At 37.8% G+C, this 17,744-nt stretch overlaps 2 protein-coding genes across 2 annotated transcripts; both read right to left on the bottom strand.

Annotated features, from left to right (window-relative positions):
* Positions 1-950, bottom strand: LOC121051405. The gene is made up of 2 exons (XM_040513720.1): positions 766-950; positions 1-670 (listed from the first exon to the last, which is right to left on the bottom strand). The coding sequence occupies exon 2, from the start codon at positions 599-601 to the stop codon at positions 101-103; it is 501 nt and encodes a 166-aa protein (XP_040369654.1). The 5' UTR covers positions 602-670; positions 766-950; the 3' UTR covers positions 1-100.
* A 1,585-nt stretch (positions 951-2,535) lies between these two features.
* LOC112190201 (salicylic acid-binding protein 2) lies at positions 2,536-7,477 on the bottom strand. The gene is made up of 3 exons (XM_024329624.2): positions 6,976-7,477; positions 3,085-3,210; positions 2,536-2,982 (listed from the first exon to the last, which is right to left on the bottom strand). Exons 1-3 carry the CDS (start codon positions 7,438-7,440, stop codon positions 2,710-2,712), a joined length of 864 nt encoding a protein of 287 aa, XP_024185392.1. The 5' UTR covers positions 7,441-7,477; the 3' UTR covers positions 2,536-2,709.
* Between the last annotated feature and the right edge of the window lie 10,267 nt (positions 7,478-17,744).

Raw genomic sequence — 17,744 nt, 5'->3', positions numbered from 1 at the left:
AGTAATCACATTCAATTCTCATAATTAAAAACAATGCTGAAACAAACAACAAACTTCAAACTTCAAACATAACATAAGCTTAACCAAAGACAAGATAAGCTTAATTTTCGTTCATCTCAAATTTCAGCCACTCCAACCTCACATTAGGATCTTCCATAGTGAAATACATCTCTCTCTTCTCTTGACTTAAAAACAGTCGAGTGGCAAAAAACCACAACCTATTACCCTGCTCGATACCAGGCAATGAGGTGACATCCTTCATCACGTCCTTAATACTGGTGCCTCCACCTTCTACACTTTTATTGATCATGGAAGTTGCTGTGCTCCTACTCTCAATTGCCTCACACATTCGATTAATTTGTTTAGCCAAATGAGCAGCACCTCCCACCTTTTCTTTTTTTGGTACTACTCCTTTACCTTTCTCAGCTCTCTCATTTCTTTTTCTTTTGGGCGTAGTGGGGGCCAAATCATCATTGTCCTCAGAGTCACCACTACCTTCAAGGTTCACCTCATTGTTACCTTGCTGTGGACTTCTAGGGATAGATAGTGCAGAAGATGGTGAATATGCATGCTGACCAGTGGCTGAAATACCCATGAACATCTTATCCAACTTGTCTTCAAAATCGGGTGCAATTCCCTTTTTCTTTAACTTTCCATATTCCTTGTTTTTCTAGACAAAAAAATAAATAAATAAATCAAACAATGTTCAATGTATCTCAATTGAAGTAAAATTGTTAACCAAAATAATTAAATTGATTTACATACCTCAATCTTGAGGCGCCACCACTCATCGGATGCATCTATAGTTTGATGCCTGTGATCCCACCCAAGACCGGTCTCTTTTCCCTTCAATTCTTTCCATAATTTCCAATGATCTTTGAGGGAATCCCATTTATTTTTCAGTTGTTTTCTAGTATATTCTTTGCTCGTTTCTTTAGAAAAATTATTGATTATATTCAGTCATCCCTCCGGATTAAAATGAGTATGTGGACGATTATTGTTATCCACCTCCTTGATACATAAGTCACAAAAAACATCAACTAAACCATCATTCCAAACAGCCATCTAGCACAGATAAAAACGCCAAAAATTTACAGTTCAAGCTTTAGTACCAACCCCAATGCATAATCAATGATATGAAGATAAGCTTTAGATGCAATAACAAGAAACTAAAGCAGTGATAAGAAAACATAAACATCAACAACATACAAAGAAAAAAAGGCAGCTATAAGAAAATGAATAAAGTAGATTGAACAGCCCCAACCATTTGTACAGCTGAAACAAACAACAAAGCTAATAGTACCACGTCCATCTGTTCTGTTTTTCTTGGTTCCTTCTAAGGTTTTTGCTAACTATCTCATACAGTCATAATTCACAACTCACAACTAAATTCTTAAGCTCTGCCAGTCAACGACATTCAAGGATTTCAAGCAAAATTAAGAAACACTTGCATACAGCTAGCACCTCAAAACACAATCAAAATTCAAAAGTAAATAAAGTCCCAATGTACACAGCAAAACAAAACCAAAATGTTTATACTTGATGTAACCTTCTAGAATCTGGCATCAAATTCATTACACCCAATTAGAATTTTAGTCCATTAAAGCAGAAAGAGGATTGTAGTCTATTATCGGAACTAATCATATAGTGGAAATTCAAGTATGATGATGTTAGTATGACTTGTTCTGGTTGGCTGCTATTCTGGTTAAGTGGTTATGACAAACAATTATAACAAGAACTACGAAAATAACAAGAACTACGAAAATAACAACAATTATAACAACAATTAGAACAACAATAGAACGAAGCAGAACTACGAATTTAACAAGAACTACGAAAATAACAACAATTAGAACGAAGTAGAGGGAGAGAGACTGACTTGCTTGATTCAAAAATTGCTTGATTGAGGCTTCAATTTCATATGCAAGTGAGGCCGAGATGCGTTTTGTGATTGGATGGGTTCTGTGAGAGGGAGATCGAACAGAGGGAGATCGAGCAGAGGAGATCGAGCGGAGTTCGAGCAGAGGAGATCGAGCAGAGGGAGATGGGAGATGGGAGAGAGCAGAGGGAGATGGGGGAGAGTGGAGATGGGAGAGAGCAGAGGGAGATGGGGGAGAGTGGAGATGGGAGAGAGCAGAGGGAGATGGGAGAGAGCAGAGGGAGATGGGAGATGGGATCGAGCAGAGGGAGATGGGAGATGGGAGATGGGATCGAGAGACTGATAGAGGGTGGGTGGCAGATGGCTGTAATTGTTTCAGCCAACGGAGGATACAAAACATGATTTTTAAAAATTCATTAATGAACAGTAACTACTGCTACAGTACCGACCGAGCTTCTGGCTTCTAAAAGCTGGGGGGAGTCAGCTTCTGCTTTTAGATAGAAGCTAGGGCAGCTTTTTTCAAAGCCTGAGAATAAGCTCAATCACCAAACACATGATGCTCTTATGCTTATAAGCAGGGGAGCAAAAAAACCCCCCCAAACATAGCCTATAATAGGCCTTTTAGCATTTAGATTGGGTATTTTGCAAGATGATATATCCATTAATTGCCCACTATGATATTTCACACACTCTTATCATTTTGTTGAAATGGCACTTTGCTAATTGGTATACAAACTCTTGGATATATATAAGAATTGAGACCAACCTAGCTAATGGTTTTATTTTCTTAGGAAATTATGGGCTTGTGGTAGTTTGCAAGATGCTCCTTCTTAAGAATATTTCTCAGCAATGTTCTGGAGGTGGGAGAAGAGCTCCACGGGTCTAGAGAGCATGACCATGTGATCAGCACCATTGATCACTTTCACTTCATTTGGTGGATTATTCTTGATCATGAAATTTTGCACGTCTAAAACTATTGCATGGTCTTGATCTGCCGCGATGAATATTCTCGGAACCGATCCATATTTCTCCTCAGTGAGTTTTATAAGATCGTAGTTGTATAGAGGAGAAAATCTCACCAACGACAATCCTAGTGTTAAATCCTGTCCATCAATAATACATTCACATGCATCAATCAAATGAAAGCTAATTAGATAAATTAAGAGTTGAATGCAGTTAGGCACTCTATAATCAAGACTAATTACCTCTGGAGATAGCTGGTATAAGCTTGCTGCCAAGACCTTAGGCCCAAAGCGAAAGGAGGTTGCAGAATTGTTGGTCCCGTTATCATATCTATATTCAGAATCCATATAATCCAATCGTTTGTTTATCTGCACATTTCCGACAAGTAATTATTTTTAAACTAGCTATATCCCTACATTGGAGATAGTATTAAGTATTAACCAAGGTTTTAAATATCTGAGGTATTTCTGATATCTCCCCCGATATCTCATTTTTTTGACAGACCGATATATCTAGGGGGTAAATATCTTATCTTTTACCGTTTCTGCTAAATTTCTCCGACATCGTCAAATATCCCTGATATATTAGATATTTGTGATATAACCCCGATAAAGTGAAGAAATATCTGTAAAATTTGAGGCAAAAATTAAAAAAAACTCAATAATTCTCTAAATGAAAATCTGTGTGAAGAGAGATCTCCTAAAGACAAATATGAGTGAAGAGAAATCCCCTCAAGGTGAATCTAGGTGAGTAGAAAATCCCCTCAAGGTGAATCTAGGTGAGTAGAAAATCCCCTCAAGGCGAATCTAGATGAGGAAAAAAAATCTCCTCAGGGCGAATCTAGGTGAGGAGAAATACTCTCAAGGCGATTTTGGGTGAGAAGTAATTCTCTAAAAGTCTAAATGCAAATCTGTGTGAGGAGAGATTTGGTACTGTGTAGTCTGTGACTATGTCTGTAACTCTGTATGTAGTTTGTAACTCTGTAGTTGAACAAAAGAAAGAAGATAAAGTCATAAAGGTTCAATTATTCAAATGAGGCCAAATGACATTGCAGAAGGAAGTTAAGGAACCATATATGGATGACATGAGGAAAGAGAGTGCAGAGTACGGAATATTAAATTTTGTCTATGTATCTTCAAAAAGTGAGGAATAACGAAGCTACTGTATAGTCTGTGAGTGTAGAGATCTATAACTATCATGTTCATCATTACATTTTGTACTATATGGGTCATATATATGTCTTGGTTTGATTATTGCATTTTCGTAGACCAGCGAGCGGCTTTTCAACCGCATAGAGTCTCTTTTTGGATGTAGATGAAGTTGATATTCATATGTATTTATTTGTAGTTCTAAATTTCTAATAAATTGACTTTTTTCAAAAACGACATTTTGTTACCCTATATCCCCGATATTTCTAATATCTCATTTTTTCAAAGTACCGATATATATAAAATACCAATATTTAAAACATTGGTATTAACTACGACTACAAGTTAGGTGGGGGTAATAATTCTCACTTTTGTTTTTGTTTGTATCTAGTTTAAACATGCGTCTTACTAATCGGTGATCACATTTTTAATAGATAATAATGAAAATAACAAATTAGATAAAATTATCGTAAACCAAACACATCACTAATGGACCTGACACCACGTAGGCCTGTAGGGTATGTGAGATTCATCCCTTCACAGATTATAGTGCCTATTTTGTATTTTTCAATTACCGTGCCTATTTTGTTTTTGTTTTCGATGAAAAAAGAAAAATTATAAAATAAAACCCCTATTTCAACTTTACTAATAGAGATCAAAACAAAAAACAGAAAGAACACTTAAGGAAAGCTTATCATGCCAACTAGCAACATCAACCTTTTGACCAAGAATCGCTAGAGCATCCGCAACGAAGTTAGCCTCTCTCCAGATATGAATTATAACAAAGTCAATATACTGAAGGTATTTTGCCTATACTTTGATATCATGCATTAGAGTATGTGCCTGTTTTGTTTTGTTGTTGTATTCACAAAGTGCATATAAGTTTAGATATAAGCCCAAAAGCAATCTAAAAATATTTATAATGTGTTCGTACGTATAATCAGTATGTATTATCATCTAGTTGTATCAGTGGCGATTGGGACCAGAGCGAGCCATAATCATCTACGATTATTATTTTATTATAGGGAAAAAGTCACAAACAGTACCCAAATTTAAAGTCATTCTACACTTTGGTACCTCATCTTCTAAATATATCACTTTGATACCTCAACTTATTATTTATGCATAAGATTCATACATGCCGTTAATAACACCGTTAACTCAAGTGTTATGTAGCTTTTTGCTATGGGTATTTTCATCAATTTATGTTTTCCCACAAAAAATTCCATGGGAGATGATCTAAAATTCCTTTCTTTTTGCTGAAAATAAATCTGTCATCAAGGAAAATATTATATTTGGATTTATGGAAGATCAATTTAAGTTATTGTACTAGAAATTTTGACTTATTGTTATGATCACAGGAAACATAATAATTAAAATGAGAAGAGGTGAGAGATTTATCGTTTTGAGCCTGCTAATTCACAAATAGAGAGTGATTTGGATAAGATCAAATTGTCTGCTAGCTTTATTAATTGTTGATTCTATAGCATCTTATTTTAGCTCTTCAAATGTAATTTGTTGGGTAGATACTAGTTTTCTTTCAAGTTTAGGGTTTGAGTCTTTCCCCTTTTAATTGAAGAACTCTTTAGACAAAGAAGGAAAAATGTTTGTTCAATTCATTATGCATAATCAATTTCAATACCAATCATAGCAGATTGTCTCTAGTAGAGTTGTAGAAATTGCTTGAAACTTTTAGTATTTATGGTTGTTGTAGTTATTTGCTTACTCTTTAAATATAGATCCATGGTTATTTGGTTTCATCGGCAATGAAGAAAGATGTTTGTTGTGTTTTTGTTTTTTAATAAAAATAAATATGAATTAACGGAGTGATTTTTTATTAAATGGCAAATAACATGAGATTTTTGGTGGGAAAATATAAATTGACGAAAATACCCATGACAGAAAGCTACATGACACTTGAGTTAACGGTGTTATTAATGGCGTGTATGAATCTTATGCATAAATAATAAGTTGAAGTATCAAAGTGATATATTTAGAAGATGAGGTACCAAAGTGTAGAATGACTTTAAGTTGAGGTACTGTTTGTGACGTTTTCCCTTTATTATATTTCGTACATTAATATATGTGCCCCCATCTCCGAAATATGTGACTCCATCACCCCAATGACTTTCAAATCTCTTTGCTTCTGCCTTTTACTACTCCCACATAAATTTTTTTGTAAGTTGAATATTTAATTTTAATTTAATTGTAAATATTGATCTCTCCTCCTACCAAAATTAATGTCTTCATTCCACAAAGCAAAGAGGAAGAGCAAAATTGAATGAGATTTTTTCAGTCTACAAACCCCACAAATTTTTTTTTGTTATTCTCAAAAAAGAAAATTGTTTTTGTAATTTTTTTGCTCCCCTTAGCTCAGTGGTTAGAGCACCTACTACCTATATATGAAGTCATGAGTTTAAGTTACCATGAGGGCAGGAGTGAAACACTTTGATCATCTTTATTTAAAAAGAAAAAAAAATTAGTTTTAAATCATTATTAATTTGTTTATATGTCTTTTCTGAACATGGACTTTCAAAAAATTAAACAAATTCCAATATTGTTTGGCTAGTTTATTATTCTCATAATCATTTTTTTTTAAATGAGAAAAGCCAAATTTTATCCATCCCCCTAAATTTATTAAGAATAAGAAAGAAAAAATGACTAGGAAACATGAAACCGTACCCCTAAAAAAGAAAGCCGACCTTTCAAAAAAAAAAAAAAAATCCAAATAAAAACATTCTACCGAAAACGAAAACTAAGAATCCCCTTAAAATTTCAATTGTAAAGAGAAGCAACATAATTTGGAGGCGAGTCTCACCAAACGATAGTACTAGTTGAAGGGAGACTAAAGTTTGCAATAGCAGAAGAGAACTAAAGGCAGAGACATATACTAATAAGGGTTCTCATAATCATCTTTATAAAAATCGTCATTAGCTAAGAAAAGAACTGAGGGTTGGATACATGTGCCAGTGTGAAACTCATTACCTCTGTAAAAATGGTGGAGTAATTGAGAGTAGGACCCGACATAAAGGCAGAGACATACACGGCTGCCGCAATTTTCTCAGGGAACCTCTCCATGAAAACTGCTATTGTAGCTCCAGTCATGCTGTGAGACACCAGAATAACCCTCTCCTTTGGTGGCAGAGACACCATGAGCTTCGTCAGCGGTTCAACGTAGTCGGAGAGCGAAGGGAGTTGCTGAACCTGGATCGGGTTGATTCCAGATGCTCCCAAGTCCAGAGCCGTTACATTATGACCCGAGTGTTTCAGTAAAGTCGCCACCTTGTACCAAGACCACGCTCCGTGTCCGGCTCCATGAATTAACACAAAGTGCTTCTTCCCAGCTGGGATCTGGGAAGAAGAAGCTGCGCTAATAGGACTGCAACTTGCTACCAAGTTAAGAAATATAAGAAAATACACAACTTCCTTCACAGATCTTATCCGCTCCATTTTTTAATTGCTTTCCATCTATTAGTTTCACCCTGGGTTTTATAGACAATGTACTCGAGAAATCATAAAGACTAAGGCCACGTACTGAGTTTGACATTTGAAAGAGTACATTTACTGTAAATTTGGTTCAGCAGTACAGTAGGGCTAAACTTTAGCGTAGCAAAGTTAGAAACCTTCTCTCCTGATTTGCACGTGGCATAAATTTCATCGATCAGCATCATGTATTATTCACCCTCCTGATTTGTCAGGGTCTAACATACACTTAAAAACAGAAAAATAACGAGGTAACGACCAAGCTCTTATCTAATTAATAAACTCATTACAAGTCAATTTGAGCCCGCTTTGTAAAGCAAACGCATAAACAAAGAACAACTCCGTGTCTTCTGAGGAAAAATCAACTTCTAGCCCCTCATCCGCCAAGCACGCAATTGTGGTACTAAAAGAAAGCTACTTCCCAGCAAACAAATTGGAGTTAATCCTCATCCATAAACCGTTTTCTCCAGTCCAACTCAAGATAATTACCAATTTCGTAGAAGCATGATCTGAATTACGACTGACATCTTAAAGACCTTAAAGGCCCACCATCACCCAAGGAGGTCAAACTCTCGGCCAGGCCAGCCTAAGACACTAAGTAATGAATCAGGGTGTCAAGGCACCCTCCAAACTGGCCCAATTGGAATAGAATTAGACCCATGCAATTGGGCCCATAAAAGATTGAACCCACACAGCCCAGGGCCAAAGCTAAAAACCCAAGCCTAGGCTAGAAGGCTGTTAGAAGTTTTACGTCGCTATCAACCCACCTATGATGGCATCGACATCATCTCCGGCAACCTTCCCTTCCAACACTGCATGGTCCGCTGCCCAAGCATGAAACCAGGACTGCTCGACTTGCAGGTCAATTTGGATCTACCGACGAGAACCAACACCAAACCATGCGCCGCACCTCCAAGATGGCAACTACAACATGCTGCTCGTTGCTCGACCAAGACCGAAAAGCTCAAGTCGGTGTAACCTCATATGCCTCCTTGGAATGCCGCTGCTCAACCTTGACTCGACAACAAGTCTGATTGCACCAAAACCAAAGATCGATCCTTCACCTTTGATTTGTACCTGCATAAGCACTCACGCCCAGCAGCCTGTGGTACCACGCCCCATAACGAGAAGCCTTGCCGTCGCTATGTCAACTTGCGCCTTCAGTCGAAACTTCTGATGTTGCCTCACTCTGCTAAACCCTAGTATCTCACATGAATAGAGGACTCTTGTAATAACCTATCCCTATTTTTTTTTTTTTCATTTATTTATTTTTTTGTTCCGGGTAGTATTATGTTTGGAAAGAGAATTTTCTGGTTTGAAATTTATTATGACTTTGTGGGTGTTTGATTAGGAGTTAATGCGTGAAATTTTCTGATTTGAAATCTTTTATGACCTGTGGAGGTTTAATTATGAGTTATTGCTTGGAACAATTTTAGTGTGTTTAGAATTTAATTATTAGGGATTTTAGAATTTTTTTGTTGTTGAAAGAATAGATAATTTCATTACTTATCCATGACTAGAAGGCATGTCCATCAATTATTGACTTGTACTAGAGTTTGTTAAGGCACAAGCCGCCATACAAATTGATAGGTAATTCTCATAGCAAACAAAATGAACTCACTTATTCTAAACAAGAGACAAACAAGAGAATATCGTAACCTAGTGAATAATACATGACTCGAAACAACTGAACAATTAAGCTCGCTTAGAGACCTCAATTGGTGTACGAAAATACTAGTAGCTTGCAAAAAGCCTCCCACAAATGTAAGATCCAAAAGGTCACGAAATGCAATAAGCCTAAAACAAGCCCAAGCCACCAGTCCACTGTTTGAAGCTTGCACTTGGATAGCCCACCACATTCAAACTAAGGCCCAATGACCCAAGCACAATCTTCTCTTCCTTGCCCTTGAATATGACCGGAGACTACTCTCCCGGTGGCTGAGACACACCAAAACTAGGCTCAGATATGGGCCTAAAGCCAGGCCAAACTAATCACCCACCACACTGATCTGGACAACCAAGATCAGGGCACCCAGTCTCAGCACTTGGCCACCACCATCATCTACGTCCATTGCAACCCCGACAATTGTAAACATCGAGACTGGGACCTGCCAGGCAACATTGCGCCACCAACAGAAGCTGGACAACTGATCTGTAGCTAGACCTCACCATCAGCATCAGCGATAGGAGTAACACCTCCCTTTAAGGTTAGCCAAGCCAACGGTTAGGCCATGCCTTCCTCAAGGCGAACCTCAAAGAAAAAGAAGTTGAAATATCAGAAGAACATAACAAGCGTCTTAAAGATTGATGTTAAGCGTCGAATAGATCGTTGATGATATCCGCGGTAGATCAATGGGAAACACCAGTAGGAGGAGGGCGACCAGATCTGCATAGGGTGTTTACGAACTCGTCGGGATTTCAGAATTTATGTTGCTACAGAAGGTTAAGAAATGAAAGGTTGAATTTTCAATCTAGAATTTATGCTATAACAAAAAGTTAAGGTAGGAAAAGTTGGAGTTAAGTTTAGAATTTATGTTAATTAGGAAAGTTAAGGAAGGAAATTTGGGGAATTAGAATTTATGTTGATGAGGAAAGTTAGGAAAAAGAATTATGGAATTTAATTTAATTTTGATTCGGAATGGTTTAAAGAAGAAAACAAATTGTAAGGAGAGTTTTATCTCTTCTTTTTCTTCTTTTGTTCAATAAGGGAGTTTTAGAGAGTTTTATTATTTTTCTTCTTTGATTCAACGAGAGAAACAAGATAGATTCTTTTGGGCACCTTGGCGGAGGGTGCAAACTACGAAAGAGGGACTACTAGTGTGGAGCAGCAACAAGGCTGAGCTCACTTTCTTTTTTTTCAAGGTAGGAGTTTTGATTCCAATGATTGTTATATATTCATTGTCTCTCTAATTTTTGTGTGTGAATCTTTGTGCGTTTTCTGTGGTATGGATAGTTGTGTAATGCATATTTATATACTATGGTAAAAGCTTGGCTTTGTGGATAGCAACGGACTTGTTTTTTTGTGGTGACGTAAAATGCTTGTTTTCTTTTGTGCTACAATAGTAGTAAATATTTTGTTAACGCTTGATATTTGTCGAGATGCGGGGGAAGTATTGGGGGAATAATATTTTGTGTAATTGAGTCCGAGCCTAGTAGGGACCAAGGTTTAGGCAAGTCTGTGTGCACAAAAGAAAGGGATATCCATTATACTTATACTGGAGATTCCGAGATGGGATGTCGGCAGTCGATGATTCCAGGATAGGATATCGGTTTAGGTATAGTCGGTGATTCTGGATTGGATGATTTGGACTTGGAGATCGAGAGGAGGATGAGATGACTAGCAAAATGGGTTGCGAATGGGTGGTATATGGGTTAATGGGTAGGGGTACTTGATGAAGAATGGGGGTCGAGGTGGGATTGTTATTAGTGCTTGTTGTTTCTTGTTCCACATAAAAGGTATTAGAGACATAAGTATGTGAGGAATATTTTCCCCTACTAACCGGTGGAAGCTCATCCCTATTTTATTATTTTTGCAGGTCAAGTTACCCCTCGTTGACTTTTCTGTGTGCGATGGGTTTGAGCTAAAGAAACATGTGATTTTTCTTTTTTGTTTGTAGTTTTCGGGATGTGCTAGACTTTTCTGCCTTTTCAATTTTCTTTGTAATAATGAGATTTACTTTGTAAGGAGCCATGCAATTATTACTTTGTTAAACTCAAGAGTTGCTCATAGATGCTGGTAACTTTTTTTTTCCTTTAATTTATAGGGAAGGTTTTATTTTCTTTCTAGAAAGATATTAGACATTTGAACAATTATTAGATAATGAATTTATGAAGGTTGGAAGTCTTCTCAATTGTTTTACAATTTATTTTCTCTTCCTTCTTTTAATTCACACCCTAACTCAGGAATTTTCTTTTTCTTGGGACGGGGCGTGACAACTCTACATATACAATTTGCCAAGAATATTTTCTTTAAATTAAGTTTATTTCATACACCATTTTGAGCATTATACTGGAATCATAAACTTTAAAGAGAATGGAATTCACACTCCATATCTAGTTTTCAGTTCACACTGATCATTTTTTTTATTGAAATTCTTATTAAAAATACAAACTTTAACTAACTATAAACAAAATATAAATTATTAAAAAAAGAAATATAGAGTGTTGATTGTAGAATAAAAAATTTGATTTTCACGCTTTAACAGAAAGATTCTATTATCATCCTTGTTTTTTTTTTTTTGATCGAGTGGATTATCATCATCCATTGGGCGTACAAGATTAGTTTGACACTGACATACAGTGGCGGACACAAGATTATATTTATGCGGGGGTGAATTTTTTTGAAAGAAATAGAATGAACTTTAATGAAAGAGTTAGGTTAATATTTGCTATTAATACTTTGACAACTTCATAAGAATTCATACATTTTTTTTTTGTATGAAAGAAAGAAGGAAAACCAAAATGCATTTCTAAGCAAAACATAACAATTATCAATCAATACAACTTTAATTATATAGAAGAAAAAAAAGAAAGAAACTTCTGGAAAAAAAAGAAAGAAGAAGAGAATGACAATCAACAACCCGCAAAACACCATGTATTAACTCTACATCTTTATCTTAATGGCGTTGCAGTAGACAAAAATCTCTCTCTCAAAAATTGAACAAATGTTTTGCGTTTCTCCTTTGGTCCAGCTGGTGCTGCTGCTGTGTCTTCTCATCACTTCGCGGTGGGGAGACTGCTCTCCGTTACGGCCAAGCGTCGGGCTGATCCCAAGGCTTTCTTGGGGACTATGACCTCCTTATGGGGGCTTGGCAATCGTCTCTCTGCACGAGCAGTCAAGGACCGATTTGTCTTTCAGTTTTCTAACCCATAGGATCGTCAAAGGACGGTTGAGGGAGGGCCGTGGTTTTTTGGAAAGTGGGCGCTGGCTATGGCTGAGTTCGATGGTTTGAAAGATCCGGCGCAAGTGCCGATCTCTTCTTTTCCAGTATGGGTGGAGATTATGGGTCTACCGCCGGCCCTAGTTACTGAGGGCGCTGTGGCGCTCATTGACGCTACCTTAGGGGAGATCGTGCATCTGGATAAAGCTGGGATTCGTAAGGGTACGGTGGCTAGGGTTCATATCCGTCATGTGCTGTCGTCTCCGGTGAAACAGGTTTTCCCTCCATCCACCTTTGATTTCACCTCTGGGGTATCTGCGACGGTCAGGTTCCGCTATGAGAGGCTCGTTGGATTCTGCCAGGTTTGTGGTATGATGGAACATCAGCGGTCGGGTTGCGGTGGCCCTCTGGAAGTGCTGCAGGTCTCCGTTGGTGCTCACCCTAACCCTAGCTTGGTGGGGTCTACAGCTCCGAGTCTTGTGGATGTTTTGGCTCAGTCCACAGCGCCTAATCTGTTTATCTCCGAGGCAAAGTCGACTTCACTACAGGGTTTCTCGGTCGCCGCTCTGGCGGCCCAACTGGCCAAAATCCCATCTCCGGTTCAGGGGGCCAGTGCGCCCATGCAAACTGCTGTAGTGGTCCCATCTCTCAATGGGAAGAAGAGAACGGCCTCTTCGGCCCTCATGCAATATTCCAAGCGTAAGAAGACAATTGAGAAGGCTCCTCAGGTGGAGGGCGTTGACCTTGGTTTTGAACCTGAATTGGCTCTGAAGAGTAAGAACGGGGTTCTCTTAGTTTCTCCGGCAAAGAAGGCTAAAATGGGACGTCCTCCTGGGCGTAAGAACAATCCAAAACCTGTGGGTTTGAAACCTAAGAAGCTGATTTCTGAGGATCCAAAACCTCGCAGGAAGAGGAGTTTTAAGGCAGTGGACAATCCTTCCTCTGGTGAAGGCAGCTCGGGTTTGGCTGCAGGAACACCCACCCTTACTGCTAGGGAGGTTCACATGTCTTCTGGCAAAGGTTCTGAGCCTGAGGAATGCACTCCCATGGGTGCCCTCGAATAGGGGAAGTCGATGGGAACATGAATAAATTGGAATGGTCTTTTGTCTTTGGTCGGGGACCATTCTAGTAGTGTCGAACTATGTTTCTACAGCACTTGAGCTTCATCTCATGGATTCATTATGTTTGATTAGTCTAGGCTTGTCTTAGGTTTTTCATTCATGACTCTTTCTGTCGCTGCCCGGAGTCCGGATGAGTCATCTCTTGTAATGTTTCCTATTTTACTTCAATGGACTGACACCCCCCGCGTTCAAAAAAAAAACTCTACATCTTTAGAAACTAGAAATAATTTTTTATTCATTCCTTTTATGTTTTTGGGCCAGCAACACAGCTTTTACTTAAGACTACAGATCTTGCATTGCTTGATAGTGGGGACTTTATATTGCTTTTCAATGGGGGCAATCTTGCTGAAACAGTTTCATTATGCAAAAACTATGAAGCAAATCTAACAAAACCAATAAAATGAGTGGAAGCAGTGGTCCTCACTGGGCCTTAGCTGCGTCGGCCACTGATAGGTGCTTTTAATTCTTCAGTATGATGAGCACGTTTAAATTTCTCATGGTGCAAATAAGTGAAATAACATAGAAAACAAGAAACATCTTGGAATAATTTAAAAAAAGTTAGAAACATCTTGCAAAGTCTTTTGTTTTTTACCCAGCAAATAAAACTGCTTTATTGTTAAGTATCTAACAGTTTCCGCATCTAGCAACATGTGCACGAGAGTTAAGCTCATCAGTGGTAACTTGTTGTCCAAGTTATGATGGGCCATGCCCTAATTGCACACAATGTGAAAGTCAGAAGTATGCGCGTGATACTTAATAACTCTACCTACTCATGTGTTATGTTCTGCTGGTCTGGCCATGGTTAATAACTCTACCTACTTATGCATGAGTTATATTCTGCTAGTTCTGGCCATGGCCATGGCCACTGCCTACTGGACGGTGGTTCATGATAAAGTAATCTGAGGTTCACATCCAAAACCAATTGGTAATGGATGGAGTGGTCCAAACCCTTATAAACCCATAAGCAAAGTTATGTTTTTCTAATGTGGGAGTTATATTTATACACATTCTCAACTGTTTAAGTCTTAAATTCGATGAAGGATATGAACTGTCCACAGAACATACAGTAATGTAGACTGACACAATGGTAATCATTTGCTCTAGTAATTAAAAGATTTACCAAAATCAGATAACTGACTTGAGATGTTTGACTTCAAGAATGTCACTCAAGTGAGAACATTTTAAGGGAGAGATCAACTTCCGCAATTTAGCGACGACTTCCAGTACAATTTCTCCATGATTATTAAGTACTTTTCGAACAGTTGATGAGAATAACAATCTAAGATGTTGATTTGTAGTGAAGGTAGGCTGGAGACTGCTAGCTGTATGCGTTTGGCATAAAGACTAATTACGACTACCGGACTACGTGCACGTCTTCAACTCTGCAAGATGCAGATAACCAGCCAAACTAGATGGATCAACTCCGCCATGATTTATATATGCAATTATATTTAAATATGGTTGTTTCAAATGTATGCGCATCGATCTTGTTAACTGATTGCCATTGCCTTATCGAAACACAAATGACCTCTAATCTCCATTAAATATTTGGAATGGTTCTTAAACTTCGAATCAATTTTGTATGAGGCTTTCAACTGTCAGGTCCTTGTCAATCATTTCCGTAGCTTGAAGGCGAAGGATGAGACGTTTGCTTGGGCTAAAAGTACTTCTCCTTATTAGGGTCGTCGGAAATGGCTTTCGGGTTTGTGTAGGCTTCGTTTGTTTCAGACTTTCAGTTTTCGTGTGGAAGTTTTGCGTTGGCCAAATCCCAAAACCGAGAAAAGATACCTCAGCCGCCCACATTCCAAAAAGCCGACGCGCAATCATCCAATCTTGTATTCTGTTCGTCGTCTGTGACTCGTGATTGAGCTTTTTCACTTTTCAACAGATAACACGACAGATCAAAATCCTAGATTTGGTCACATCATGCGGGCTAATTAAAAGAAAAGTAAGCGTTTTGGTGCGTAGACTAATCATTTGAATTACTATTAAAACAAAGCAAGGTCATATAATAATAGTACTATAATTGGTAAAGTTTGTCGTGTTGCGTTATTAGTTTTGTGCTCACGTCTACCTACCATGATGTACTAATATAATGAATCCTTCTTAGAAGAAGAAATTCCATAGTTTCTAATCTGAGTTTGATTGCGTATCACACAATTTGATCCTACCGATTTTGTTTGTTTGTTTTTTTTTAACGGAATGATTCATAGCATTAAATATAATTTTGAATATAGGTTAGAAACTTAGAATAGTATAAAGATTACTACTCCATGATAACAAGATGAGCACCGGGTAGTCTATACTAAACAAAACACTTCACCTTGTAGACAATCTATTCTACTTGATTCCACATGCCGGTTATACAATTGTGGTATGATAAAATCAAATACTTTTACAAAGACTGCTAGAAGAGCTTTCACTAGCATAGACATAATATTAAAAACAAACTAGGCAAGTAGCCTGAGTCCTATAAAAGAACCATACCTAATTAGCTGGCTGGCCCATGTGAACTTGCATCTACAAAAGGCAGGCCCAAGCCCAAAATCCCAAACCTAAGCAAAGCTGACAAGAGCACAGGCATCCTGCACCCTATGCCAGTCTATCACTGCCACCGTCAAAACTTCCAACGGTCGACTTTTCCAACAAATCATGGCCTTGTAACGCGCCGAAAACTGTTGATGAGCCGAAACCAACAACTGATTTGTCACAACCAAAGCTGATAGGAACAAGTCTGCCATAGACGTAGGTCACCAAACACCAGGCTACTAATCACCAGCCCTTGACACTGATCAAATCCTCTTCAAGGCCCTTGAACCAACCCAAAAGTCGACAACCTAAGATCCCTACAAGTTAGATCTAACAAGAGAAACAACGCTCTGATGAAACTAGAAACAACGCCGCCCACCAGACCAAGATGGATGCGATGGCTTGATGATGATGGAGCCTCCTGGTCTCAACGGCCAAGAAAATCTCACCACCACTAGAGGGGGTACAAAATCCTATATTCGTGTAATCGGTACAAATTAAAAAAGTTATAATGAAAAAAGTATCATAATCGAACTGTCATATGATGGAAGTAGTTAACAGGCTAGGTGTAGACATAATTTGATCCTACCAATTTGTTCCTAGAAAATTTAGGAATATGTTCAGACTCACGAAAATTTTAAAATATACTCTTTCTGTCATCAATGTTCCCAATGCAAAAAGGCAATATAAATGGCCAGCCCTAACATCTTGAAGTGTTCGCCCCATACATTTAAAATGTGGCCTCACATAAAATTATCAAATATCACTCAAGGTTTTTTGTATCAAAAGTTTTGCATTTATGTTTGTTAATCATTATATACAAAGGGTCCAATGCATTATGATTGGAACTGTTTAGTGAAAATATTCTGGTATCATTATTCATTAACTGTATCGCAAAATAGATAGTTCTTTATAAACATTAGAATTGCTTACCAATATACCAATATCATCTGTTCAATGAAAAATTTATTTCAAATTTAAAAAGAAAAGTGCACCTTGTGGTTCCTTTATTTGATGTAGCAGCTATAAGAGAAATGTAAGCTAGCTAGTATAGAAGAGTCATCAGAAATGTTAGCGCTGATGCGCTAGCATACCCGAAATCTTCTGGAGATGGGAGAACAGCTCTACTGGTCTAGAGACCATAACTATGTGATCTGAACCATTGATCACTTTCACTTCATTCGGCCGATTTTGACTGATCATCAACCTTACCACTTGCTCGGTATATCCACGGTCTTGGTCACATGCGATGAGTAGTCTACGAACCATTCCATATTTCAGCTTTGTGAGTTTTATTTCTTCATTAAAGAGAGGGGAAGGTCGCACCAATGAGGACGCTAATGTTAAGTCCTGTCCATTACAATTTACAAAGTATTAGCTAATCAAGTGAAAGTTTAACCAAATTATTCAGCTTAATTAGATAAGGCACTGCAAGACATGCAACAGCTCACTTCAGATACTTGCATGACCGAAAGAAAAAGAACCTTATTAAATATGTGCAATATTTCTCTACCATATATATATATATATATATATATATATATATATAACTGTTCTCAAGTACAAATCCAGTTTCTTTGACCGATAATGTAAATTATGAAGGATATACTATTCATGATATTTAGGTCAAGCGAATCACAGATTTTCCCAACCGATAAGTATTCCATCATTCAAATTGTATGGACAAAAAACTTTGTTTACTACAATGAAATAACAATGATGGTAGTTAAATGATTTAAAT

This window comes from Rosa chinensis, chromosome 2 (assembly GCF_002994745.2).
Source record: "Rosa chinensis cultivar Old Blush chromosome 2, RchiOBHm-V2, whole genome shotgun sequence".
NCBI classification, from domain to species: Eukaryota; Viridiplantae; Streptophyta; class Magnoliopsida; order Rosales; family Rosaceae; genus Rosa; species Rosa chinensis.
The sequence above is the reverse complement of the archived record's forward strand: the minus strand, read 5'-3'. Positions and strand labels throughout refer to the sequence as shown.

Excerpts from the sequence above, each read along its gene's own strand:
- LOC112190201 (XM_024329624.2), bottom strand. The coding sequence starts at position 7,440 with ATGGAGCGGATAAGATCTGTGAAGGAAGTTGTGTATTTTCTTATATTT. Across the intron at positions 3,211-6,975 it reads ACTCCACCATTTTTACAGAG|ATAAACAAACGATTGGATTA; the intron begins GTAATGAGTTTC and ends GGAAATGTGCAG. Across the intron at positions 2,983-3,084 it reads TATACCAGCTATCTCCAGAG|GATTTAACACTAGGATTGTC; the intron begins GTAATTAGTCTT and ends ATTGATGGACAG.
- LOC121051405 (XM_040513720.1), bottom strand. The coding sequence starts at position 601 with ATGTTCATGGGTATTTCAGCCACTGGTCAGCATGCATATTCACCATCT.